The sequence below is a fragment of the Oryzias latipes genome, chromosome 8, assembly GCF_002234675.1.
Source record: "Oryzias latipes chromosome 8, ASM223467v1".
Classification (NCBI taxonomy): Eukaryota; Metazoa; Chordata; class Actinopteri; order Beloniformes; family Adrianichthyidae; genus Oryzias; species Oryzias latipes.
The window spans coordinates 15,166,724-15,194,117 of NC_019866.2; the positions used below are offsets into that span (position 1 = coordinate 15,166,724).

At 37.5% G+C, this 27,394-nt stretch overlaps 2 protein-coding genes and 1 gene segment (V, D, J or C); all 3 read right to left on the bottom strand.

The window, feature by feature from the left end:
* Window positions 1-1,178: 1,178 nt before the first annotated feature.
* LOC101157863 lies at window positions 1,179-2,514 on the bottom strand. The segment is given in 2 exon segments: window positions 1,179-1,577; window positions 1,653-2,514. Coding segments are annotated over 2 exon segments (420 nt in total).
* A 4,758-nt stretch (window positions 2,515-7,272) lies between these two features.
* LOC101159507 (V-type proton ATPase 16 kDa proteolipid subunit) lies at window positions 7,273-12,922 on the bottom strand. Its single transcript, XM_023957671.1, has 3 exons — window positions 12,654-12,922; window positions 8,491-8,674; window positions 7,273-8,410 (listed from the first exon to the last, which is right to left on the bottom strand). The coding sequence occupies exons 1-3, from the start codon at window positions 12,727-12,729 to the stop codon at window positions 8,206-8,208; spliced, it is 465 nt and encodes a 154-aa protein (XP_023813439.1). The 5' UTR covers window positions 12,730-12,922; the 3' UTR covers window positions 7,273-8,205.
* A 3,298-nt stretch (window positions 12,923-16,220) lies between these two features.
* Window positions 16,221-19,451, bottom strand: ypela (yippee-like a). The gene is given in 5 exon segments (NM_001104710.1): window positions 16,221-16,465; window positions 17,452-17,560; window positions 18,118-18,161; window positions 18,263-18,381; window positions 19,402-19,451. Coding segments are annotated over 4 exon segments (360 nt in total). The 5' UTR covers window positions 18,380-18,381; window positions 19,402-19,451; the 3' UTR covers window positions 16,221-16,375.
* Window positions 19,452-27,394: the final 7,943 nt, after the last annotated feature.

The window sequence follows — 27,394 nt, forward strand, 5'->3', positions numbered from 1 at the left end:
GCTAAGTCTTAACATTGGTGTCAGAAGAGGGATTTTAAAAACAATGTTGCTACACCGCTACGCCGGTGATGACCCATCCAGAGCAGTCTACAACAGCCAGTGATGACAACACGCAACCCAATCAAACTTTCTCGATACAATGGCTTAACACCAGTGAAACTATACCAGTTTCAGGTCAACTTGGTGGCCGGTTATTGGGGATGGAGCCCCAGAGAGACTGTTACACACCTAGCCCTAGCTTTGCTGCTGGACCTCTCTTCTGGGGAGCAGCGAGACCTGTCGGCATTGACAGCAGCACTGGAGAGACGCTTTGGAAAGCAGATTTTAGAAGAAAGTGACGAGAGCAGTTGGAGTCTTGGCGCCGTAGAGACAATGAACGCCTTGGGACCCTAGCCCCTGATGTGCAGCCAGTGGCGGTTTTTGATATGGGCGAGGTGGGCGGTTGCCCAGGGCGGCATGTCATAGGGGGTGGCCTTTTATCAGGGTGCACACCTCTTAGTATTATGTCAAAGGAAGTAGCTTAGCGATTGAAGATACTGCTATCTTTCACTAAGATAAGCCTGCAATATCCAGATTATTGTGCTTTAATTTTGACACAACTGATACTGAACATTGCACCCATGTCTTCATCCTCTCCCCTCTCCACACTTATGGTGCAAAAAAAAACAAAAACAAGTATACACAACAGGAGGATAAAACTAAGAGAGAAACAAGGTAAAACAGCCACATGAAAAGGAATTAGGCAGAAGAAAAACCCGTGCTCAACCCAATTTCAACCAGAGCAGGCAGAGGGGACCCGAAGTGCATGTGACCACCACTACATCTGAAGGTAGATAGAACTGAACCTACAATCTTCCAATCCAAGATGTCAATCGCTCTACCTCTTTAAACAATCACTCTGGAGAAATCAAGTCTCTGCTAACGGCTAATGGTTTACTCAAAACAAATGTCTGAATGATATTTGGTTAGTTTTAAGGATCTTAATGTGCCATGTGTAATATTAGGATAATTATCATATGTTTGTTTCCTGTCTCCTAAAAATAAAATAAAAATAAAATGTTATCATTAAAGAAAAAAATTGCAGGTTAACATAGAGATAAATTATATTTAACCATAAAAGTTATAAAGTGTTTTTCTGTCTAATTTTCTTTTTTTGTTTACCCGCATATGTTTTCCAAACTTGAGTGAACTGAAATGACTCTATGATCTGATGTTTGTTGTTTGTGGAGGTTTTTGTGCAGCTGCTTCACTGTCTTCAGTCACTGTGCTTGATCGTGCACAGAAGTAAACAGCAGAATCTTCTGCTGTCAGGCTGCTGATCTCGAGGTACTGAGAGCTGCTGGACACAACTTCAGTCATGAGGAAACGACCCTGAAAAGAACTGGAATATGTGGGAGAGTTGTTTCCTGTGTTCATACGTCCAATCCACTCCAGAGCTCTTCCTGGTTTCTGTCTGATCCAGTGGATGTAGAAGCTTGTCATGCTATAACCAGAACAGACACATGACATCTTCACAGTTTCTCCAGGTTTTTTCACCACATTTGGACTCTGATCCAGTTTGATCTGACTCAAGACTCCTGTAAGAAAAACAAATCATCATAAATCCAATGATGAACATTTGTAATTATTAATTATATATTTAATTTTCTCACCTTGCAGGAAAAGTAAAAATACTAAACTCCAGATTTGTGTCATTTCTACTTTAAGTTACTGTCTTTCAGTTTTTCAAAGTAAAGTCACAAACATGAAGAAAAGTGTTTCAGTGTTCTGTCAGAACCTGTTCTTGTTTCTTTGGTCTGTTTATGAAGAAGGAGCTTTGCAAAGACCTCCTCATGCAAAAGTCATGATTACAAATATTTAATGAAAAAAAGGCAAATGTGTTGTTTTCTAATCTCCTCCCACACAATCTCCACCCAAACACATGTAGAAAGGATCCCTGCTTTTAAACATTATTTTCCAACATAAAAAAACGACTTTGAAAAGCATGCCTGCATACAAAATAACGCTAAATTAATAATTAGTCATTCAAGTAAAAAAATACAATTTTCTTAAAACTTAGAAACAAAGTAAATGTCAAGTGAAATCCTTTTGTTCTTTTCTTATTGTACATTTTATGTGATCTGGATTTTATTGAAAGACAAGTTGGATGTCAAAGTGTTTCCTCTCACAGTGAAAGCATCACAGTTCAGTTTCTATCATTTTTGTTTGTTGTCATTAAATTAAATAAAACAAAGGAAAAAACTAAAACTTAACATTTATTGTAACATTTTGCCAACATTTCTCACATTGTCTTTATCTTGATTCAGGTCAGAAATTGCCACTCACACTCAAGTGAACTGCATCAGAATCCATTTAAAAGTAAACTGAGATTGTCGCTCTTAAGAGGACCAGCCTTTCCTTGTTTGTGTTGAAGCCCATTGGATAACTATTGTTGTAAATACTGGACTAAATACGTAAATAAAATTGAATTGAATTGTGTTCAGTTGACCTGCCAAATGAAATGGACTGTCTGAGAAAATTAGTCTTGTTTTTAGTGTGCAACTTATGACAAAAGGAGTCACTGACCTTTGCTCTTCTCAGGAATTACTGGGAAATGTTTAAAAAAAACAATTGATCTTTGAATTCATTTGACATTTAGAATGTCCAAAAACAAACGGAAGAGTAGATTTTAATCATTTTTGCAGGGTTTTTTTTTTTAAATCTGGAATTTCTTCCTTGATGTTGTGAATGTGATTGTTTGAAGTATGAAATATATGTTGGAAAAAACAAAGGCTGAAGCTGGAAAGGAGAGAATTTGGACACAGTACATCTGTTGTATTTTAAAACGTAGTACATTAAACATATTGCAGCATTTGATGAGCTGCAGTTAAATAGTAAAATATAAAGTTTAGAAAACTAATATTTATAAGAATTGAATTCTTTTCATGCAAGAAAATTATAATTAGAATCCAAATCATGCTCAATAATCAAACCTCAGACTCAGTCCAACTTTTATCATCTCTTTTCAAATATAGAGAGATTGAATTTGAGCTTCATGTAAAGGAAAGTAATGGATGAAATTATCTGTCTTAGAATATGATATGAAAAGATCGGTTTAAAGGCTGATGATCTCTACGGATTTTATCAGAGAAAATGATATTTCTGGCATCCAGAAAAGACTGTATTAGCTCTCCTACAAAGGATATTTTGAGAATAATTGTCTTGTTTGTCATTCTCATTGTGTTCATAGTGGTTACTTTTTCTCATAGTGAGCTCTTGGATCAGCAGCATTTAACTAAATGACCAAAAACACAAATAATAGTAAACATGCCTAAGTCTTCTTGTAAACTCTAATAAGAACACAAACCCTGCAAAACAGGAATTCAGAAACCACAACTCCCCCTACTGCTTTAATGTTGTGTTAGTCCGTGGTTTCCTGTATCCTCTACTGCCACCTTTAGATATTTGGGGTTTTTGTAAAGCCTTCATGGTAACATGAACCACTGTGGTTGGCGGGCACAGTAATACAAAGCAGAATCTTCTGGCTTTAGATCGGACAGTTTCAGATAAACAAAACTGTTGCTGTTGTCTCTGGTGATTTCTGTTCGTCCTTGCAAACTGTCGGCATAAACAGTTTTACTTGCATCATACCAAATAGCCCCAATCCATTCCAGTGATTTTCCCACAGGTTGTCTAATCCAGTTCATGCCATATTGGTCAAAACGAAATCCAGAGCCTTTGCAGGAAAGACTGAGGACTTCCTGAGGCTTTTTAACCATTGAAGTGGAGGGAATGGACTCCAGAGCCTGTCCATTCAAACCTGCTGACAAAGAAGAGTTTAAAGGAGATTTGTGAAATTAAGAAATATAATTTTCTTTTTTTTCTTTTTTTTGGTCCGAATAACTTACAAGGTAGATAAAGAGTTATAAACAGGACAGAGAGTTTGACCATCATCTTGAAAATGGAGTCAGTGAACCTTTTCTCACTGATGAATGCAGGTTATACAGACAGAGAAATAAACGCCCTTTGTATTTGCATTTGGGTAGATAAAGGGAGGAGTCAACCTGCCTGATTTAAATATAGTGTATATGAAGTTTGATGACAGAGAAAAAAACGGCAATTCCAAGGATTTAATGTACCGGTAAATATGATCAAACTTCCTGTGTTGCTGAAGGCACTTATTGAAAGGAACGAAAGGCTAAGAATTTTCTACAAAGACTTTAAAGTCCAGTACAGTGGACTCTGCAGGTTTGAAGAAACACAGATTGAAATTTAAAATAAGTCCCAGAATACAGGAAATGACCTCTTTCTGTTTTAGAGGAAGACTTACTGCAGTGAGATGGGATTTGAATTATAAATGGAGAGAAAAAAATAGATTATAGTAAATTTTCCACATGACAGATCAGCTTTTCATTGGTTTGAAATGTTGTTGCCTCCACCGGGCACAGTTTCTATTTGTAAAGCCTCATTTGAAAAGTTTGCAATCAAAAGAATTTTAAATACCGGTACATTTCTAAACATTTTTCAAGATGTAGCTTTAAGTTGATAAGCGGTGCAAGAACTCCATTGTGGGCTTTCTGCAATCAATAATTCTTTGATCAGGTCCACTGATGTTATTAGCTCTGTGTGGTGCCTCCCCTTAGTAAAACACAGTAATTTCCACAGGCTATATGACACTTTCATTTAGAATTCCAATGTATCTAAAGAATTAAAGATTAGAATGAAGAATTTATCCAGTTATGGAAATTTTCTGTTGAACTTGATAAAAATAACATTGTTTTCAAACCCGAGCACCAAAGACAACCACAAATATCTTCCTAAAGGCTGTCTGATCCAAGAAACTCTTCCTTTATTTATTTTACAATGTTTTATTGTAAAATAAAACATTGTAAAATAAATAAAGGAAGAGTTTACAATGTTTTATTGTCTTTACTGAATGAATTATAGCTTCTAAAGATCTCTGGTCACAGCAAACCTCTAATTCGTTACATTTAAGTGGATATTTTTCTCCTGGCAGAACTGCTGCTTTCAGAATTTATTCTGACAAACTTTTTTATTGGTTATAATGAAAAGTTTTCTCTTTACACAGTTTGGTGTTGAAGAGGTTTGCAAAAACACAACTGAAAGTCAGTTTCACAGACGTTGAGCTCGACAGGACAGAGTGATCCGGTTATTCAGTTAGAGGAAGCTTTGTTCAACACCCAGCTCCCAAAAAAGTCCAGAAAGACAGAAGTGAAAGGACAGAAAGAGCAGCAGAGCATGGCAGACTGCAGGTGTGAGGTGTGGTTATGCCAGGAACACAAAACAGAGAAGATGGAAATATCTCATCTTTGTTTACATAAGCTTTGTCAAAGGTTTGACTTCAACCATCAAGTGGTTTGATGAAAACTTCAGACAAGATAAAACATGCATAAACTTGAACTTCACAAAAATGAAACCCCAGAAAAAGATTGTGGAGCGAATAAATTCTTATTTTCACTATTTTATTTAAATAAGAAAAATATATGGAAAATAGAAATGTTGAAATAAAATAACAGGTCAAAGGCCAGCATTAAAAGCTGATTTTTAATTGATTTCTTTAAAAAGAGTTTTATGATTTTTATTTGATTGTTTTTATAAATTGTATGTATAAGTAAACTGAAGCTTCAGAAACTAAATTAGGATTTATTTTATTTCGAACCTTCAGAAAAAAACATGTGAGGAAAACAGCTAATGGTTTTCTTACATCAGTTTGTAAATGAACAAAAATGATAGTAGGAACATTATTAATAAAGTTCAGAACTAATTTGAACATTATTGTTTTTCTGAATTTGCTTAAATTATCCACAAGAGGGAGACAGAGCTCCAGAAACAGCTTCCCCAGTGTAAATTAAAGTAAATAAGCGTATTGCTTATCTTTACTGTTTTTATTTTATTTTAGAGTGGATTCCAAAGGAGAAGAGGAAACTATAAGTAAACTAGTTTCCAACATTGGAATTAATAAATGAAGAATAACAGCACAAAAAACACAAAAAAGTCAAAGAATTTCAGAAAATGTATATATACAAATGTAACAAATGATCTAGTTTGTACGTTAGAGTGGCTTTACGTTGAATCAGTATGTCACTTATCAGAGATACAGGTTTACTCTACAACAATTTAATATGATATAAAATGAACAAGCTATTCTTTCAAGAGTCATTTGGGAAAAACCAGTACTTTTTTTTGTCTGTTGTATTACTGTAACTGAATTTCGCTGAATTGTAAATATGATATCTTTTCAGGTTACAAAACACCAGATGTTGCAGATTATCTAATTTACAATCTGCTAATGTGGTTCGAAGCAGACTTATCTATTAGTTTTTTGAAAAAATATTAAAATGACCTTTTTGCCACCTTAAACGGCATAATGTCCACAAAGAGTTTAGGGAGAAACGTACATCACAAAGGGTGTCAATCGCAGGGGCCATCTTGCCACAGAAAATAAGCTTACATCCCAGAGAAATTTTGACTTTTTTTTTATTAGTTTAGATTTTGTAAAGCCTTTAGATTAAAATGGTCATAATAAATATTTTAAGCAAAAAAGACCCTAGAAAGTTTTTCAAAGTATAAACAGTGCAAGTCTGCCCCCTGCTGTTCAAATAGTAAACATCAACCTGGCAATTACTAAACCCCAACAAACTGGAACTATAAGAACTTCCTGTTCAAACCAAAGACTCTTAAATTTTTTGTTGATGTTTCCTTAAATTCTTTGTCTAGTTTAATGCTCTTCGATTGAGATATTATGCATTTGCATTGTTCAATTGATACAGTCAAGCACCATAATGTGCTGGTTTGATATTAAAGACGGCACATTTGGATTTTTCCAAACATCTTTGAATCTTCCTTTCCTCAAATCTGCTATATAAAAATGTTTTCATGCAAAAAGACCAAACCTCACTGCTTAGGTGGCTTGTTACCGATTTATTAAATATCCTTTAAAAAAGGAAGTTTGTTGAATAGATTTCAAATTAAAACCTCATTTATTTTAGGCTGTTTTCTTTCTCTAAGGGTGTTTGCCTGCAGCTCACTTGTCTGGTAAAAATAATAATCAGTAAATTGAACTTTCTAAATAAGTTAAACTTAAAATAGATATGGATTTTTTTAAATCATTAAACCTAATATTAACAGATATTGTCACAAGCCTGGCCTTTGAAGGTGTTCTTAAAATGTATATTTGGTGAATTATTTTACAAATTTGTGATTTTTTCATGAGAAAACATTGGTGTTAAAACAAACCAAAGCATTTCAAAATAAAGTGACTTCACATGCAAGTTCTGGAGGAAGTTGAGTTTTATTTGGAAATCTGACAGGCATGGCTGAACAGTGAGCTCTCACTTTAAACAAAGAACAGAAAAAACAAAACCAAAAAAAAAAAAAACAAGACAGCAGCACTACAGATAAACAATACTAGTATTTGGGAATGTCATCTTAAACATGAATCCACTTGCAGACGTTACAGTCAAAGCACTCACGCTCACATACGGTCTTCTTCATGTGAACATCCTCCAATATTTATCACTATATCCAGAGGAATTTTGAGAACAATTACCAACGGTGCATTGAATCTAACTATACACAGATCATTTATATATTATTATGTATATAGGGTATTTAATAAACAATTTTCCATTTAGACATTTTTAGAATTTTCCTCTCTTTACATAAATAGTAAGAAAAAAAAAGATCTGCGATTCAAGAATGGTCCCCCGAACATGAAAATAAATAAATAAATAAATACTAGTGTCCACAATGTTTCAGCAGTCTTGAAAACCAAAGATGACGATTAAAAACCACCAACGAAAGACAGAAAAATCAGAGGAAGGAGGTGTGGAGAGGGGTACACACCGATATTCACACTCACAGCACAAACTGGTAACTACGTATACTAGGGGGGGGGGGGACTCTGGATCACTGTACACTTTAAGAATAGACGATATATCAGGCAGACTGTCCACACATCATCTCACAACAAACAGTACATGTTCATGCCAGTTCTGTGCGCACCAGACCTGACAGAGCTGGACGGCTCAAAGCAATATGGAATAGATCTACCGAGGCCAAAGCCGTCAACGTTGACCACCATTATCTCTCCACGCCATCCCATCCTGTCAGACCCAGACGGTGTTATGGAAGAAGGTGAAAATCTCCTATTTGTTCTTGCTGCTTGGATGTGGAATGAATGAGATGGGAGTTGGATGGAGACATTTATTTTGTAGATAGGATGAGGGCCACGATGAGGCCGTAGAGCCCCAGCACCTCAGCGAAAATCAAGATCAGGATCATGCCCACGAAAAGCCGTGGCTGCTGAGCAGTGCCTCTCACGCCGGCGTCGCCCACGATGCCGATGGCGAACCCAGCTGCCAGACCGCTCAGGCCCACGCTCAGGCCAGCGCCAAGATGCAGGAAACTCCTGATAGAGAGAAGCAGAGAATAATGTTCCCCAACATATATGAACGTGTTAGCAGCAAATCAAAGGGAGGCTCTTCTTACTTGTAAAGGCTGACTCTCTCAGAGATGTTGTTTGCTATAAGCACGGCTACCACCAGCCCATAGATGGCTATGATACCAGCCATGACCACGGGGATGATGGACTTCATGATGAGCTCCGGCCGCATCACAGACATGGCAGCGATGCCTGTGCCGCTCTTTGCCGTCCCATACGCCGCTCCTAATGCTGCATGGAAAAGACGGAGTATGATTCTACACATGCATCAACACAACTGACAAAGATTGGAGCTTTATTTTTATGTAAATCCATGCCACGTACAGATTAAATGTGTTGGAAAAATGATTAGATCAAAAGATGTCAGACGCCTGCCCATCAGTCGCCTAAACTGCCTGTTTTGGGGCAGAATAGGAACAAATAGAAGATGGTGTGAGTAACCTGAACATGCAGGATCCACTAATGCTTTATATATATATGGTAGTCAATTATTCTAGAGTTTTAAATAAATACAATTTCAATCGAAATGTCCAAAAATGACAGGTGATGAGAAATTGTTTGTATTCTTCACCTTTGAATTTAACCATAAAGACCTTGCTAATGGGAAACAATCCAGCAACTTCCTGTTCTGATGACGTGACCATAATTCAATTCACGTCCATCCACTCCTCAACAGAGCAGTGTCCTTATGAGAAAATGAGGCTAAATATAAACTAGACGGTTTCAAATCGAGTAAGAAGGCAGCAGGGACAGCAGCACATTCAACAAACCAGCTGTGTGGCAGATATAAGCTCTTCTTCAGAAAACATTGAAGATCACTTGACATCATGGAAATACAAATGTGCGGATTAAAAATTCCTACTTCGATCATCTTTTGATCCATTTTTAAAGTGTTGCCAGTGGTCTTTTAATTGTGATTGTTTTAGCCATTTTCTCTGTTTAAAATGTAGTTTTTTAGTAGTTCATCAGAAATTCTCCTTTGAGTTGAACTGTTTGTGTGGAGCAACCGTCCCCCCTTCCCCGCTTCTGAGAGATCTCCGTTTACACTCTCTCCCACTAACTTACAGCCCTTCAAACCCCCAACCTAAAACTAGCGGAGCAGCAAAAACGGCGAGCAATCTTTGAGCCGTCCAGCCGCACAGTTTTCAGCCAGATGCCAGTTCAGACGAGGAAAACGAAGTCAGACTTGGATCTATTTGAATATGAGTGGATGCATCAGAACGGACCGAAGCAGGGGGGGGCTTGTGGCCCGTCCATCACATTACTACATAACAAATAAAATCTTTTTAAAGAAATACTGAATAAAACCTTCACTTTATATATATCTTCTCCATCATCAGAAATATGCCACAAGAACAAGTTCAAACCACAAGTGGGTTTTAAAGACAGCAGCAACTGAGAAAATATGCTTCATTAATTAGTAAAGTCCAGGCAAAAGTGCTTTTTTGATTAACCAATCTGGTGATTGACAGAAAAACCTTTGGGGGGGCATTAAAATGGGGGTCAGGTCCTACTGTTAACTTTCAGACTGAAAACACCAACATGAAAAACTGGATTCTAGCTGACTGTTTCAGAAAGGCTCTTCATTCCAGAAGCTTCTACGCTTCATTAGTTTGTCTGGGATCGGATCCAGATTCTGGTTGGATCACTACAGCAGGTTCCAGTTTTTCTAAAAAAGAAGGTTTCAGGCTGTCGTCCCACTAAAAGGAAATGTAACCGCTGACAAAGCTAATATTCAAGGGCACTCCAGAAGGACTCGTGTCAAGAATGTTTATGTTTCTCTTAAATCTTTCAGTCCGTTTAGACTGTTTTGTGTGAGTGTGTGGGGGGGGGGAAGATGTTTAAATCAGAGGCATCCCTACAGGGTGATGCCGCCATCACCACACTGGGCTGCAGGGAAGGTTTCAAAGAGGTTTTCTTTAGATGCCTCCTAGCAAACCATCGTGTGATTTAACTGAACACTTTTCATTCCTGATTACTCAATTTGATTGGGAGATAATATTACCTCTTTAAAATATTTTCATTCAAGAATATGAAAAACATAGATGCTGCTGGAAATGGAGAATTTCCTAGATCTGTGCAGCATAGATCTTATTCCATACAGTTAGTTTTTTTAACTGATGCAAGTCAATTGACGTTCTCATCTTCAGGTTCCACACAAGTGTCAAATACCACTAAAATGTAATTTCTTTGACCTAAGAAGTAATTTCCCAATTGTGTTCTTAAAACTATTACAATTGTGATAATCTTACATCCATCTCAGTATTAAAATAGTTTGTTTGGTTGACAAAATGTACCTGAATTTTTGTTAAAAATGCATCTTGAATGTAAAATGTGGAAATTTAAGTTCAAGAAAAGGTTGCATTATTTTAAGCACATAAATCATATTTTTGGTGTTGTTGACATGTTTCTTTTGGTATTTTTCTAATAATGAACATTTATAAGGAAATTTAAGCTTAAAACATTATTTCCGAGTATTTCCGTCTTTAAATCGTTGTCTGTCAGGAGCAGACAAACAATGATGTTGGAAAAAGATTATGCATGTGACCTAGAAGCTACAATCTGCAGGCCGCAAGCTCCCTGCTCTGCTCAATCCCGATGTATCCACTGGTAGGCGACTAGATCCATGCACGCCATTGTTAACGTCGTCCAACTGTACGGTTGGATAGTTCCAATATTGCTTTTTGTTGATGTTGGTGGTTTTCAGAGGCTATAAGCTAGCAGGAGAGCTTGTTAACAGATGGGTGACGGGAAATGGGGGGTGGGCTTACTCCACGCCAACAGTCAGGACAGCTCAAAGGCAAATTGATTATGAAATACTGCTGCTCTTCAGAAACTATCGTTTGGTCAGAAGTCCATCACTACTTTGTGCGTTTGTCCTTTTGTAGTGCTGTCCAGATCTACTATTTCAAAATTGAGGGCCCTAGACATTTTCCAGAAGTCTCTGCAAAGAAATCCAGTGTGCATTGATTCTCACTAAATTGTCAAATATAGACAACAATGCACTGCAATTGAAGGATTGTTCATGTAAAAGAAAGGTTATTTTAATTTATTTTTAGACACTATCCAAGTTTTCATCATCAGAACACAGTGGATTCATAAATAGTTTTCCTAAAATGTTCTGGATTTGTTTTTTGGACTTTGGGAAATCTGTGACGCCCTATTTGCCGATTAAAAAAAGCAAAGTAGTGAGCAGTGCACTGGATAGTCCTGTACTATAAAGTTTTTTAGTAGTTAGGAAGAAGGGCGGGAATTCTGACAAAGCCTTAGACCTAGAAAAAGACACAGGTTTGGGGGTTTTGGCTAAAAATGACATTATTGTAATTAGAAGAAAACTGGGAGTGCTTTGGAAATAGATCAGAATTCGAACATGTGACCAGGAAAATGCATAAATAAAAATGGACAAATCCCTTTAAATAAAAAAAGAAAGAAAGAAAACTATGCACCTTAATATTTGCAACCTTAAAAAGTTAAAAAGAATATATATTTTTGAAATGTAAAAATAACCACAAAACATGTGCAATGACCTTTTAAATGCATGATTACATTGTTTTTAATCCCTCCCAACCAAAATAAATGTGTTCCAAAGAGTTGGGTATTTGAATGGGTGGCTGGATGTTCAAGAGGATCAGCAGAGGAGCATCAGGATGGACGGAGGGGCAGATCTTCCCTTAAACATCACAGGCCTCCATTCCGCCTTTTCACATTAAAAGCCGAAGGGGTTTTATTTAATAGCAAAAGCAGCTGAAAAACGGTCTTATTTTTAGTTTATTTGAGAATGTCATATACTGAGGTGGATTGTTGTACATTTATTATGAAAGATTAAAAAAAAAAAGACTTCTTCTGGCTCGAGCGGGAGAGCTCCCACCTGGTTGATGGTCTGCGTCAGCAGCTCAGAGCTGCAGCCTGTGAACAACGAGGACCCTAAGCTAACAGAGATGGAGCCTGCTGTGACATCAGCGCCACAGACAGACAGACAGACGGCCTGCAGTCAGCTGCTTGCGGTCGGAGGAGCAGCTTCTCCGCCTCACAGTCGCATCCACGACAGGTGTGCGCTCAGCGGCCGCCTCTACACCCAACCACGCGGATTTTCTTCACTCATACGTCGGCTTTACCTCCCCCGTGTGAATCCCAACCCCCCTGTAAACGCGTACTCAGCCTTAAATAGGGGTGGAACGAAGGCGTGAAGGGAACAAGCTGGTGTAGTTACCGCTGAAGACCATGGCCGCAGAGGCTCCCATCACAGCGAAGAAAGGCGAGTACTCGGGGCTCTCCTCAGAAGACATTCTCGCGCTTCTCTCTCTCGGGGCGATAACAACGCTACGGGGCAGACTATCTTCTCTTTGCGAGGGGGAGTCCCCTGTCCCACCGTCTGCTCTCGGCAGGTTTTTAAAAAAAAGACTGTGAGGACGGCAAAAATGACTCTGCCAGCGGGAACACCGGTGTAGAAGAGGAAAATGGCGAAACGGGAAAAGTCACGTGACCAGCCATCCCGGAAAGATCCAATTCCACTGGAGCAGGTGGGCTCCGCTCCAACAGCCGTCTGTTCCCCGATATTTACGACAACGTTAAATGTCATTAAAAATAAATACATTTAATGACTTAAATTGTGATTATGTGTGTCGGGCGCTCGTGGTGCGTTTTGTACGGTATTTAGTCCAGCTCATCATAAATGTTGGTATGATCTGCTGCAAGTGCACTGACTGCAGTTGGAACGCTAGTCGTCACTACACGCTGGCACAACAATCATGAGGTACCAAATGTTCAGAAACCACCACAAAATGACTGAACTGTGGTTTTCAAGCACAACGAAAAATAATTCTGCTTTTCAGTGTGAGGAGACGAGCTCACAGAAAAACTGGAGACAGTCGAGTGGAGGTCTACTGTCAAGGTGACACTAAAGAAATAAAGAATATAAAAATGGGTGTTTCTCAGTGCACGCCAAGTAAGGGACACTACTTCTTTTTATATATATATATATATATATATATATATATATATATATATATATATATATATATATATATATATACATACACATTTTCAGGACACAATAAAAATCAGGATATGTGTACATATAGTATACTTATATTTCATTTTTGAGTATCTCTTTAGTCGAAGTGTCATGAATCAGGAGCAGACGGAAAAATACTTTTTGAAAAAGAGCTTTTTTATGACGTAGAAAATAAGCTAGGGGGGGGCGGGATTGCTCTCTGATAGTCAATGGTTGCTCTGCACCAACAGTCCCACTCACAACTCAGAGGTGAATTTCTAAAGAACTTTTTTCTTGAACAACACAGATTTTTTTACATTTTGGATTCAAACCCCATAATCATAAATAACTAAAATGGGAACGCTTCTACAATGGATCAAAAGAGGACTTTAAAACTTTTACACATAATTTATTATGATTTGTCAGAATAGTTTGTTATTTATGTGTTAAAGTATTTATAGCTTATAAAGTATTTGTGTATAACAAATAAAAATGGTCTATGCATATTTAGCGGTTCACTATCTTCTAAATGAGAAGCTCACTCAGTTTGAAGTGGCCTTTATTGGTCATGGGGAGGAAATAAAGGCCACAGTTCTGGAACTCATGGGATTTGCTCCTGATCCTCAGCTGTTCTTTGCATCTTCAAGAAAATGTTTCACCAAGCTGCATTAACTCCAACGTGATTGTGAATTCAGTGAACGTGTGTGTGTGTAAATATATATATATATATATATATATATATATATATATATATATTACTAGATAAAACTGCAACCTGTTTCTGAATAACAGACTAAAAAAATAAAATATTTACATTTTAAAATGTCATTTGAAAAATGTGCATGTGTGTGTGTGGGGGGGGTAATGGAAAAACTACGGTGACATGAAATGCAGGTCTTCATTTCTGGGAATTGAATATAGCAAGTAGAAAAACAAGTGGATGCAACAGAGAAGACTGCCTTTTTTCCTTTGACATAAAAAACTTGTATAAAACTATAATGTCATAAAAGTTCTTGTTTGGTTTTATTCCAGAATATGCTGGTTAATGAGTAAAAATGTATAGCAAGAACAATTAACAGCATAACTTACCGCACAGGCTCAGAATATAATGGACATTGCTGCTCCTCTACTCCTTCATACAGATGAAGTTAGTCAGTTCGTCTGCATAAAAGTCATTCTCCCATTACAGATACAAACAGTACTTTAAAAGCTCAATATTATCATGTATCCAAGATGGATATCGTTCTGATCTTTTTATTTACTTTGTGTATATCTTAGGGGAAAAAAGTTTGGATTTCAAGGTATAAAAAAAGGGCCCAAAATCAATCATTTCTGCCAGACTGGATGATAGATTCAATGGTGTGCTCCACACTGCCATCTGCTGGCCAAAGATAAAAGTGGAATAACGCTTCAGAAAAAAAGGGAAATAGTTTTTTTTTGGTACGCAACTGCAACTTACATTGGCTAAACTTAATGCACAGGTAAATCCCAAATATCAGCTGTGAAGGCAGACCAGTGGAAAATACAAGTTTGATGATTGAATATGTAAGAGCAAAAAAAATAAAGTTTTCCAACAAACACAGAAGTGGTATCATCATAATGTGGCAGCTGGTCAGAAGCTTCTTGATTGATTAAAAAAAAACAAAATGTTTAAAGAAAACACTTAAGAGCCAGATATTTCCTGAAGAAATCATTCCCACATTTTGTTGTGCATGTCCACTTGCACAACATTATTCTGGAATAATAGAAGAGAGCAACTGAACAGATGTGCATTATTTTTAATGTGAAACTCTCAAACACTTTTTTCTCTTTGCTTAACAATTGTCAAGCCACATTTCTATTTGAATAAAGAAAAACTGTTTTTTTAAATTATAGAATACAATAGAAAAGAAATTTAAAAAACAAACAACTACAATGTAATGGCAAACTGTAGTTTATTGAAAGAACAGGTTAAAATAAAAACATTTTGATGCAAATATCAGAAATCACCAAAAATATTCTACATTTTCACAATTTGACACAGTATAGCTAATGTATCTGCAGGGACAGCTCAGGATTAGAAAATATGTAATGAATATAGATTTCATTAGCGTTATGTGAAGGAATTCCCACATGTGCAGCGATAACTTAAAAAGAAACTTCCGAACTTAAGCTTGTCGACACTATCCAGCTTATAAGGCCTCGGCATGCACTGCAAATCGTGCCAGCACATACTAAAAGTTACAGCTGTGCAGAGGAAGACTTGCAGTCGAGATGTAAGGATTCTTGCAGGAGATTTTTGAAAGCTTTAGCAATAAAATATAAACACCCAGATTGCCATCTTAATGTAAAAAAAGAAAGAAAAATACTAAAAAAAAAGATTAAAACAAAAAGAGCTCTCCTGCTGCTCTTTGCAAAACCCTTCTTAACCCCAAGATGATCCGAGTTAAAACAAATCTTGATAATAAACACTATTCAAGCCGCGTGACATGGAGATGTGCTCCTTTGCTGCAAAAGTACCCCAATTCTTCAATTCCATTCTCCAGATCTAGTTCCTTGTCTTGCATGGAGCCGCATCACAATGGAGCCAAACTCTCTGGAGGTCACTTTAAAATCGTTGACAGCTTTTGCACTAAAATCAGACCAGAATTGGTGGCTGAGTGACTACAACTCCCAATGTTTCCCACACACACACACACGCACACAAACCATGCACTTATTCAGTTCATGCTCCAGCGCTACTAACAACTGGGAAATCAGAATCAGCAAATGTGTTGCGTTTGCCCAAGGAAAACGTGAAGAAGATGAAGATAAGGCATCACGTGCAATTCTTTTCCAAGCTGAATGAAGTGAAAGTGTGGCACAGCGATGGTTTGAGCATAGAAGGAGGAAGCTACACAGTAACCCTTTTAAGTGGAGGGGATGCAACGTTTTGAGAAAAAACAATGACGAGTCTGCTCTCAGTCCCAACCGTTGTCCTTTATCATGTGGGAGAGTTCAATGATGTACTTCCCCTCCTTGTACTTCTGACTGAGTTCAAAGGCTTGCTCCTGCAGAAAAAAAGGGTGCATAGTGGTTGGTAAAAGGAACTTTAGAAATAGGTTTGATGAAACTTGGTATAAGAAATGAAAAACTCTGAGAAAGGAGCAAAGACTGAGCACAGCTGTAGGTTTGACCAAAGCAAAATCTTTGAATCATCTTGACATGATTTAGAAGCAGAAATGCTTCCTGATTTATTTCACTTGACAAATAAAAAAACATTCAACAGCTCCATCTTCTTTATTTTACTATAACCTGTTGATTTCTTCCCGTTTTTTAGCGTTTAAGGGTTTAAAGGACTATATAAAAGTCATGATAGAACGTTTAAATACATTTTAAATATAATCTACAGAGAAAAACGTAAAGATAACATCTCAAATATGTACATGAGTGTTGTCGTAGGGCAATAGATTGACCTGGTGTCTATAGCCCAATGTAATATTTCATTGTGAATAATAAATAACTTATATTGCTCTTATACAGCCATATAGAAATAATGTACATGTGTAATTAAGTTGAATAAATGGATATTGCACCTTCCAAACCAAATAGGGCAGTCTTTGTTTCATCACAGAAACTCTTCTGCATCTACACAAACATGTAGCTTTTTCTTTATGCTTAATGAATGACTACTTCATACTTTTGGGGCTTTTTCTTTTTTTAAAGGTCTGAAATGAACCCTCGCCAGTAGCGAGCATTTTCTCCTCTTTAGCGAGTAAAAGTTAGAGGGTTAGTCGCTACATGGCGAGTAAACGTTTTGTGTAAACTGCTTCATATGAGTTTGCTCTCCTTCTGGTAATTTCATTTTTCCTCTCCTCCTCTGTCTGCAGACGAGAAATCTGTCCATCCCGCAGTTCACCTGAGTGTAGCGCTCACTGAGTTTAAGCTGACGAAAAGGTGGAACATGTGATTTTTTTTTAATAAAATTACTTTTATGCCAATACATTTTGCAGAGATGACTTCAAGAGAACATCACATGGATGAGGGGGGTTCTCACATATTTCCAGCCGAGTGTGGTGTGACAGTTTTCACAGTAGATGTCCGCCACTGCGTGAAGTCCCGTCAGCAGCAGCCTCTCCTCTGCAGGACCACAGCCAACATTGACCCTGCAGGCAAACAACCAGATTCTTTCAAACAAAAAACACTTCACAAACTGCAGCAATCTCAGTTTAGCAGTTCCCCTTAGAAACCTGTGTTATTACTTCCTTATTTGGGAAAAAAAGAGGTCACAAAGGACACCTTTGCTGCTTCATGCCTCACCTTAAACGATTTATGTGTAAACAGAAAGGAACTTGCTATTAGATTATGGGTTAATGTTGTTCAACAGCCCCACATCTCTGCGTTTTCCTGACCCACTAACCCAACAGAAGCATGACTAAAATGCACTCATTCAACTTCAAGGTCCTCTCTGAAGCAAATTGTTTTTGTTAATGCTGCAGTTTATGTAAACACATCTAAATACTAAGAATCTGTTTTATAGGACAACCAGAATAGAAACTACAAGACAGAAATTCAAAATGTATAGATTTATTAAATATCTTTCAAAGGGAGGCATTACGGCGAATAGTACAAATAATGTATTTGTTAGCGAAAAGATTGTGCAACTAAAGTAACGTATTTGGAAGGATATTTTGTAAGGATCCACCAAAAGTAACACACTTACACAGAGTTAAAGAGGTATGCTCTTCCCTGGCTGCCTTGGAAAGACTAGGAGACAAAGAAACAGGAAGTCAGCAACAGCAAAAGAAATAGAACCCGTTTTAATGCTCTAGTTTTAAAAGATTACGAGGATTGAAGGCTGGCAGTACCTTGGAGATAAGATCGTCATGGTTAGCCAGGTGGGCGCGACAGTGCACGCAGCTGTAACGGCGGTGGCAGGAGTCCAGATAAGCCTGGAAAGTCTTGGCTTTTGTCAGCTTCACCATGTCTAAAAATATAAACGCACGGGAGCGGAGAAAATTCTTAGTTAATGGTATTTGTTTGTGTGTCGGCTCAGCTGGTCAAAACAAAGGGTTAGTTTTCAGTGGTTTTGAATATGCAACAGTACAAAAACAAAGTTCTTTGATCGATTTGCTATGGCTTATACGTTTTATGTTGAATTCTCTTCGTTGCTCTGCATTTACCAGGCTGGGGACAGGCACAAGCTGCACAGGGTGCGTGTTTGGCCGCATTTATCTTTTTATGTATGTCTATCTGTCCATCTGTCTGTTATTCTTTGTAATTTTTATTTATTTACTCAAGTGTGGATTTTTGTGGGCCATTTAGGGGACCATTACCCCTCTTTGCACATGCCTATATCCGGCCTAGCTGGTCATATTTTTATATTTTGAACCTGAAGAAAATGGTTCAAAATGGTTACAGTGGAAAGTATATTATTTGGACGGTGCATAAATTCATAACTCATAAATTGTTTTGCTCCAAAACCAAACTGTAGCGGACACTTTTAGAAATCAGGGCCTGGAGACTCAGCGTCAAGTTTACCATCAAACTTTAGTTTACATTTATTGGTCGAGATGATGTTTTAAAAGGAAAAACACATTTCCATATAAAACATCTAAGAATAACAATTAGTTTTAAAAGGTCAGCTGTGAACGCAGAATTATTTAAGTAATATTTTAAGCAGGCAGACAGGTTATGCAGGAAGAGGAACACACCTGAGACAGAGACTACGCATCCACTCACATAATAAACTTAGCTGTTGAGCATATATCAAACCTCAACGAGGCATCCTGCACCGTTTCGAACACTAATATGCGGCTGCAGCTTTCTATAAAGTCGCTCTAATCCCTTAAACAGCTCACACCAGCGACTGAGGGAGTGTTTTAATTAATTTAAGCTTGGTTTTAGCTTTGCTACGGCAGCCTGCTAGCCACGCGCTGACAAAACACAACGGCTAACCTCAGCACAAAAAGCGCATTGCAGGATATTCCTTTGAATGTCCACTCACCTGAAAGCACGAGACGAGCTCCAAATATGCTATCCAGCAACTAGTCGCAGTGTCCAAAAGTGACCCAATTAAATAAAACAATAAAGCGCAATTCTAGACCCAACAGCCGACCACCATGCGCGCTGGCTGTTGGTAAAAAAATAATTATCATAAAATAAAAAATAAAACAGCTAACCCCCAGCCGTTTAGCTCACTATGTTGACCTCCGCTTATGCGTTTGATCAACGGCCTCTATTAAAACAAAAGCTGGAACGTAGCAAGGCTAGTAGGCAATGGCGGAAAAAGCCAAGCAGTCTGACGAGAGAAAAATTTGCTTTGTTTTTGAAAACACGCAGATGGAGGAAATGTGAGGAGTGCAAAACAAACCTCCGTCAGCCAATCAGCGCCGCCGCGCGGCCTTTAGAAAATGGGTCAACCAATCAGAATCCGTCTCGCGAGCTCCTTATGGCTATCAATTTAATTACTGCGTGTTGTGTTGGCTTGTTAAAAAGTTTTATTTGTCTTGTTTAATGCAACTTTTTGAATTAAAAGTAAAGAAAAAAACAGAGAAAATATTCAGAAGACCTTTGAATTTTGACGTAAAATAGCTTTAATAGTGTCTTTTAAAGCAAAACCATTTTTATTTATTTTTATTTAGTATTTGTGTTCATAATTCATGCCTTTTGGGTAAGTACATTTGATCAGCTTTATGTCCTGCTAACCCACTTGAAACTTTGCTTGGCACCGCATAATCAAAGCAGAAAAATGTGGGCTTTGTTTCACCAGCAGATTGGTCAATTATTATCTCAGCTTGTGGGTTTGACTTTGAGGCGGCTGCTTGGGAAAACAACAGCACCATCAATTAGACCACAAAAGTAAACCCCCAATCAGTTTAAACAGGAAAAAAAGATGCATTATAAATAGCATTGTGAGAAGAAAGTGCATGCAATTTGTTTAAACAACAGGAAAAAGCTTTTAAAAACTCATGTGGTCCTGCTGAAATTATAAGGCTGGTAGAAAATAAATCAGATGAATAAGACTCGACACAAAACAGACTTTTCTCATTTTCTAAGCCCAAATATTTAGAAAAAAATGGACTTTCTGTTTGGCGTGGCATTTGACTCCACCTTTGTTTTTGCAAAGGAAATTAGAGGTGACTCACATGGCTTCAAAAACACCATTTCACCAACACTGCCTTATATTTAGGTATGGGAAGTACCAGAACGGGGAGAACTTTAAATCATTCATACAAGGCAGTGTTGATCAATGATTAAAAGTTGTTGACTCTATTCTCCTGCATCAATAATGCCTTTTAACCCCCAAGAACTACCAGTTGTCAGATCTTTTCTTTTGCAGATGATTGTCTTTTGAAAATCCCTTTCTGAAGCACTCACCAGATATCAACATTAGCTGAATGTTCATCTATTTATCTAATTGCTATTTTGATGCTTAGTTTGACAAGAGAGTTGCACAAATGTGCAGTTTAGTGCTCCTAATGTTATGCCCAGTTGTGTACTTTGAATTTTGACTTTCAGTTCACACCCAAGACTCTTTTATTTACATCAGGCCACCAAAGTAGGATGAAAGTTCAAGAAAATTCTAAATAATTTTCGTGTAATCTTTTTTTTTCTCTTACTGAAAGTAGTCAAAACAAAAGTGACGTTTATAGCCCCTGACCAGGTTTGTCCCGTCACATGATCCAGCTGGTTAAACATTCACTCCTGTAATATGAGACAGTTTGATCAGAGAGCCTCTTTGAATGTTTACCAGAGTTCAAGCGATCTGTTGACTTCATCACAACTCAGTTGTTCTGTCAGCAGATTGAAGAGTTGAATGGTGGCATTGTTTTCACAACATTTATGTTTAATAGATTTAACCTCAATTAATCTCGTCCCGGTCGGTTTCCAGAACCTCACATTTATCTCCCTTTATCGTCTTCACTGTTTATCCAGACCTCATTCATCAGACAACTGTTTTATAATTGATTATCTGCGGTGACGCTCAGCGGGAGCTCGGGATCAATCGGAACTTCTGGTTTTGCAGAAGTAGGTCGACAGAAGAGATGGGTAGTCAGTCATCACTCCGGTTGCTCCAACTTCCATTGCAGCTTTTATGTCTTCCTCCTCATTGCAAACAAACAAATGCACCTGCATTTAAATACAGAAATTCAAATATATTAATGGCATGTTCAAATTCTGCAGTCATCTAATAATAATAAATCCAGGGGACCAAGGAATTACATTTTTGTATGGAATTAGGAAAAAAGGTATTACACACAGTAATGTAATGTAGATATGATGAATTTAGTCAGTACTATTGCAGGGTAAGGATTTAAAAAAATGTTTTTAAATATTTTGTTTAACTTAATTTAAACATCTATATTGCACTTACTTTATACATTTTAAGAATGCCAAATTTATTTTATTTTCATTGAAAAAACCTCTTCATTTATTCAGGTTGTTCTTTTTTAAATTCCTTTCAGACAGCAGTTAAAGCAGACGACACAGTTGTAAAGAAAACACCGGAAGAATGACTTGAAATGAGAAAAAATAACATTCTCAAAAGATTATATAACATTGCAAGGGGGCATTTTGATTTATTTTGTTTAAAAAAAGTGTTTGAATGCATCCAGTCCATGTCATGAGACATTCTAAAATCATTTGACATTTCTCTAGCGGGATGACAACAGCAGTGATCTCATGGAAGCAGAATTACTCCCATTACCACAGACGTGATGCATTCAGGAAACTCACAGCGATTAGCGGGGTTAGCCGTTTGTCATGGCCCAAATATTTTCTGTGAGAAATGACAATGATTGGGGTAGGTTTGTGGTTGCTCGGCAACAGGATGAAGAAACCAACAAACAACTACCTCAGTTGCACAGAAATGCACATGGATTCATGTTTGTTCATATATTAGCTTTGTTTTTCAAAATAAAGATCTCAAGTTCTTAGTTTCTCTCAAACTACAGGATAATAGTTTGACCTTTATGTGGCCTTGTGGAAATTCTGACCACTAATGACCTGGTGCAGCAGCAAGCCTGTGTTTACATCTGCTGTTTGTAGCATGTCACCAAGTAAACTTGAAAGTCAAGTATTTAAAACAAATTCACAGAACATAATGTAACAGATTGATTTTCAGAAACTGGCATTTAGCAAAAATGAGTCTAAATTGAAAATGGAAACCCTGTTGATAATCAGCATTTTCTTTTATGTCTGACATGTTTGACCTGTGCTGCATCACCCCACTTACATTCAGTTAGTAATGTCTGGAGCCCATAGGATGGGGGACATTTACACATTGGTGTAAAACTCATATAAAACACATATCCCATAAACCAAAGTTCATCTGTTAAACATGTGTAAATGTTTCTAAAACAGAAGAAAATTCATCTGCAAAGAATGTCCAAGAATTTATTTATGTTCTTCCCTTCTCAGGTGCAACTAGAACAGATTTATTAGAAGAAAACAAAATGTCCTCTTCTTTCTAATTAGTCTATTAAAATGAGTTTTAACTAAGTATACAGTGCCCAGCATAAATGAGTACACCCACTTTAAAAAGCATTAATGTAATCAGTAGCTCAATGAACAAAAGAGACATTTTCAAACTTTCCACCATGTTATGTTTTTTGAAAACTTCTGTAACTCCATTACATGACATTAAAGTTAATGATCTAACTTTGATCACATTGTTTTCAGTTTTACTTTAATCGGTTGAAGCAAAAATGAATACACCCTGCAACAAAAACTACTACATCTAGTATTTTGTATGAACACCATGATTTTTAAGGACAGCACCAAGTCTTCTAGGCATGGACAGAACAAGTTGGCGACATTTTGCAGCATCTGTCTTCTTCAATTCTTCAAGATAAGCTCTTTTACAGCCTGGATGCTGGATGGAGAGTGATGCTCATCTAGTTGCTTCAGAATTCCCCACAGGTGTTTGATTGGGTTTTAGATCAGGAGACATACTCGGCCTTTCAATCACCTTCACCCTGTTGTTCTTCAGAAATGCAGCAGTAGCTTTAGAAGTCTGTTTTAGATCACTGTAGCGTTGGAAAAGTGCTCGACGACCAAGTGCATGAAGTATGGAGCGGTACATTGTTGAGTTCATGATACCATCAGTGAAATGCAGCTCCTCCACACCAGCAGCACTCATGCAGCCCCACATGAGGACGCTGCCACCACCGTGTTTCACCATAGGCACCAGGCATTTTTCTTTGAAATCCTCACATTTGTGACGCCATGCAGTTTTGAAACGTTTAGTTCCAAAAGCGGGGATCTTTGTCTCATCATTTCAGAGTATTTAGTCCCAGTAGTCTTCATCTTTTTCAGCATGGGCCCTAGCAAATTCTAGCCGTGCTTTTTTGTGCACAGGCTTTAGGAGAGGCTTTCTTCATGGACAATAACCATGCATGCCGTTCCTCTGCAGTGTGTGCCGTATGGTGTCACAGGTAACAGTCACTCCAGTTTGGCTTTCTACCGCTTTAGCTAACTGCAGTGAACTTGTATGGCGATTTTCTTCAACCTTTATCATCAGAAGACGCTCCTGTCAAGATGTTTGCTTCTGCGGACAGCCTGGACGTCTCTGTAAGATGGTTCCACTTCCATCTTTTTTACATTTTTGGATCACTTTTGCTGTAGTATTTTCACTGATGTGTAAAGCTTTGCTGATTTTCTTCCAGGCCTCTCCGTTTTTGCGCCAAGAAATGATTCCTTTTCCATGGGGAGCCAATGCCGACAGCATGAAATGGCAAGGGCTTTTCTTTGTTAAGAGTTGCCCTTTTCTGTGTGCTGGACACCTCTTAACCTCTGAATTACATCTCACCTGTGGTTGTTTAGAATTTTGTAGTCTTAAGTTTGGCTTTCCTCCAAAGACTTTTAATGGGGTGTACTCATTTTTGCAACATGGGCTTGAATTAATTTGTTAGGAAAATGACTTTTTGTGTGTGCAACTGAACATGTCTTGTATGTAATCAATGGCCCACCTTTGTAGGTGTATATTGTAGTATAGTACTTCACAAAAGACACTAAAGGTTTTCTGACAAATGTAGTGGGGTGTACTCTTTTATGCTGAGCAGTGTACATTTTGAAACGCCAGATTTTCAGGCATGTTTTGTTTTTAAAAGAGCTTAAATGATTTGCAAAGTATGCCACAGTGTACCTGCTTACACAAAAGAAAATCCTCTGCAAAGTCTTCCTATGAGTTTTTTTTTAATACCTGTATTCCACGAGCTGCTAGGTGTTGAAAAAGACTTCTCCTCATAGTTACTCTGAAAAAAACATTCAAACAAAAAAGTTGGTATATTCAGTTCAACGTTTTATTTATGGCAGACTGTCAGATAATTGTGAAGAAACAGAAATAAGTATATTTGTAGTCATTTATTGTAGAAATACAAAGCAGATTGTGTTTTTAGGAAGCTTTTTTTGATGCATTTTGATACTAAAGCCATTGACTACAAAAAGAGACTTACTTTTCCAATAAAGACACGGCCAGCTTGTTTGCCAGGATTCCCCCTGGAAAATACGTCCTTTGGCACACAGACGAGACACATTAGACTCATGTATACTTAAAGACTCTTGGATTGCAGAAACAAGGAAACTGAAGGATGAGTTACAGATGACCTACATCTGAGCAATCACAAACACATTTTTCAAAAGCCATAAAAAGTGAACCAAGGCATAAGCAGCACACCGAGTCCAGGCATAAACCTCCTTCAAGCATGCCCAGCTTTGCATTAATTCATCATGCTTAAATGATCTCCTGGAGGCTTTTCTACAACCTTCAATTAAAAAATAATCGTGATCTTGTGGCATAAACCATTTTCAACATGACAAGTTGAAACGGATGCGGTACATTTAACAGAAGGACCAAGGAGAAGAGGGCAACTGCTGTCTGAGTGCGGCTTTTATGATTTGTGGTGTTTATGGTATAGGTTTGGTTTCGAAACTGAAGCAAATTGATGTTCCATTCCATTCCATTTTTATGTCTAGACTAAGGTGCTCACAAACACACCTGTTCATGATGCGCGGCAGGTAGAATTGCAGTAAACTCTCCCCCAACGGCACAAAAGGCAGCAGGCCGGTGTAGAAGAGCAGCAGAAGCAGCATGCCTCTCGTCATGGAAAAACTGTAAGGCATAGATCCATTCTGCATGGAAGCACAGCCAGAAACAAACTGAGTACCAACACTGAGACTAAAAAGTGTGACTCTACTAACAATATAAACAGATTTTTAAAAAAAATCTAAAAGAAAATAAATAGGATGCACTTAATTACATTTATGTTCAATTAATCATGAAGAATTTCCAAGCAGAAATAATTTAAGAACCCAACAAGTTGATAAATAAATAAGCATTAAATGTGATGTTGCATTTTGGTGACTTTGTCTCCCCCACGTGGTCAACTTACGGTTCTGCGACATTCTGTCATGATTGTGTTGTCCACAGAAGCCCACACAGTAATTCCCTCCCTGTTGTAGCTTCTCACCAGGTCGGAGACCTGCAGACAGAAACCAACACGCAAAAAACAGAACTACTGGGTATGCATGCGCTTTAGGAAGGCAACGGCTTTTAAAGATTCCTGATCAAAAGCATTTTTGGATACAAGCTTCCAGAGGTGCAATTTCCTCACAATAAAGCTGAAGAAGATCTACATATTTCTGTCATATATAAATGTATAATTTTAATTTTTTGTATATGTCACACCTTCTGCATCAGTCTCTTGTTGTTCTCTTTGATCTCAATGCTGACGGGAAGCTCTGGAAACTTCCTGAACACATCCTCCAGCAGAGCGATCTTCCTGTCCGCACCAGTGCTGTAGCGACCTGTGAGAGAAAACATAAAAAATGAAATATATATTTTTAGGTTAATCATTTTTTTATTGTGATGATGATGAAAAAATGAAAGAGGAAACTTGCCTTCATAAAATAACACCTCCATTCTCTCCTTGTAAAGAGGCAAATCCTGAAATAACAGAAAAGTAAGTTAATAAGAAGATATAAAACTTTAAATCTGGAAAAATGAAAATGACTTAAAACTAGAATTTGTTTATGAATGCAAAAAAATACCACACTTGATCAAAATACAAAGTATGTTCATTTTTTTGTAATGTAAGAAAATAAAAAGGCACAAATGTGTACCCTTCATTGTTTCTGAATTTTTTCTAAACTGGCAGCTTTTATACCTTTCAGTAAAATGTTGCTTAAATTAAAGGGAATTTAAAAGCAAGACTTTTGGTTGCAGTGATTGCACATCTCTAGGAAAGAAAAAAGAAAAACAAAATTGTGGCCAAGACAGATCAAAGTAGTTTTTAAAAAAAAATATATAAATCTTTAATTGATTTTGAAATAAAAAAATTTTGGATGCTAAAAAAATGTTCACAGGTGAACAGTGTCTGTTTTTCTCGCTGGAAACAGTTGCAGAGCATCTACCTGGAGATCGAGGGAGGAGATGTTGACATCTTGGCCCGTCTGCCTCAGCAGGTTCTCATCGTGGGAAACAACCACATACTCGTCGCGGGTCAGGTGACAGTCCATCTCCAGCATCTCCGTACCATGCTTTACCGCACTGATCACAGCAAAAAGGATAATGTTTGTCTGACAGCTTCTGTCCACAACACTCTAGAGAAGAAACAACTCAAAACGCTCTATGACAAAAGATTGCACTGAGAGGAAAACAAGCTTTTGCACAGAATAACCAAAAGTACCGTGTTTTTCGGACTATAAGTCGCTCCGGAGTATAAGTCGCACCAGCCCAAAAATGCATTATAAAGTAGAAAAAAACACAGATAAGTCGCACTGGACTATAAGTCGCATTTTGACAGGAAATGTATTTGACAAAATCTGGGACCAAAAACTAATAACTTGCACAACCTCATATGACACAATCATAGCAGACTGTTTATCTCATAATTTCACAGTAATTCTTTCTCATACTTATTTATTTATTCCTTTCATGAAGCATCATTGGCCAACTAATACTCTGTTTTCATCCTGTATTTGTAGAAACAGTTGTC

Excerpts from the sequence above, each read along its gene's own strand:
- LOC101159507 (XM_023957671.1), bottom strand. The coding sequence starts at position 12,729 with ATGTCTTCTGAGGAGAGCCCCGAGTACTCGCCTTTCTTCGCTGTGATG. Across the intron at positions 8,675-12,653 it reads TGCGGCCATGGTCTTCAGCG|CATTAGGAGCGGCGTATGGG; the intron begins GTAACTACACCA and ends TTTTCCATGCAG. Across the intron at positions 8,411-8,490 it reads GAGAGAGTCAGCCTTTACAA|GAGTTTCCTGCATCTTGGCG; the intron begins GTAAGAAGAGCC and ends TCTCTCTATCAG.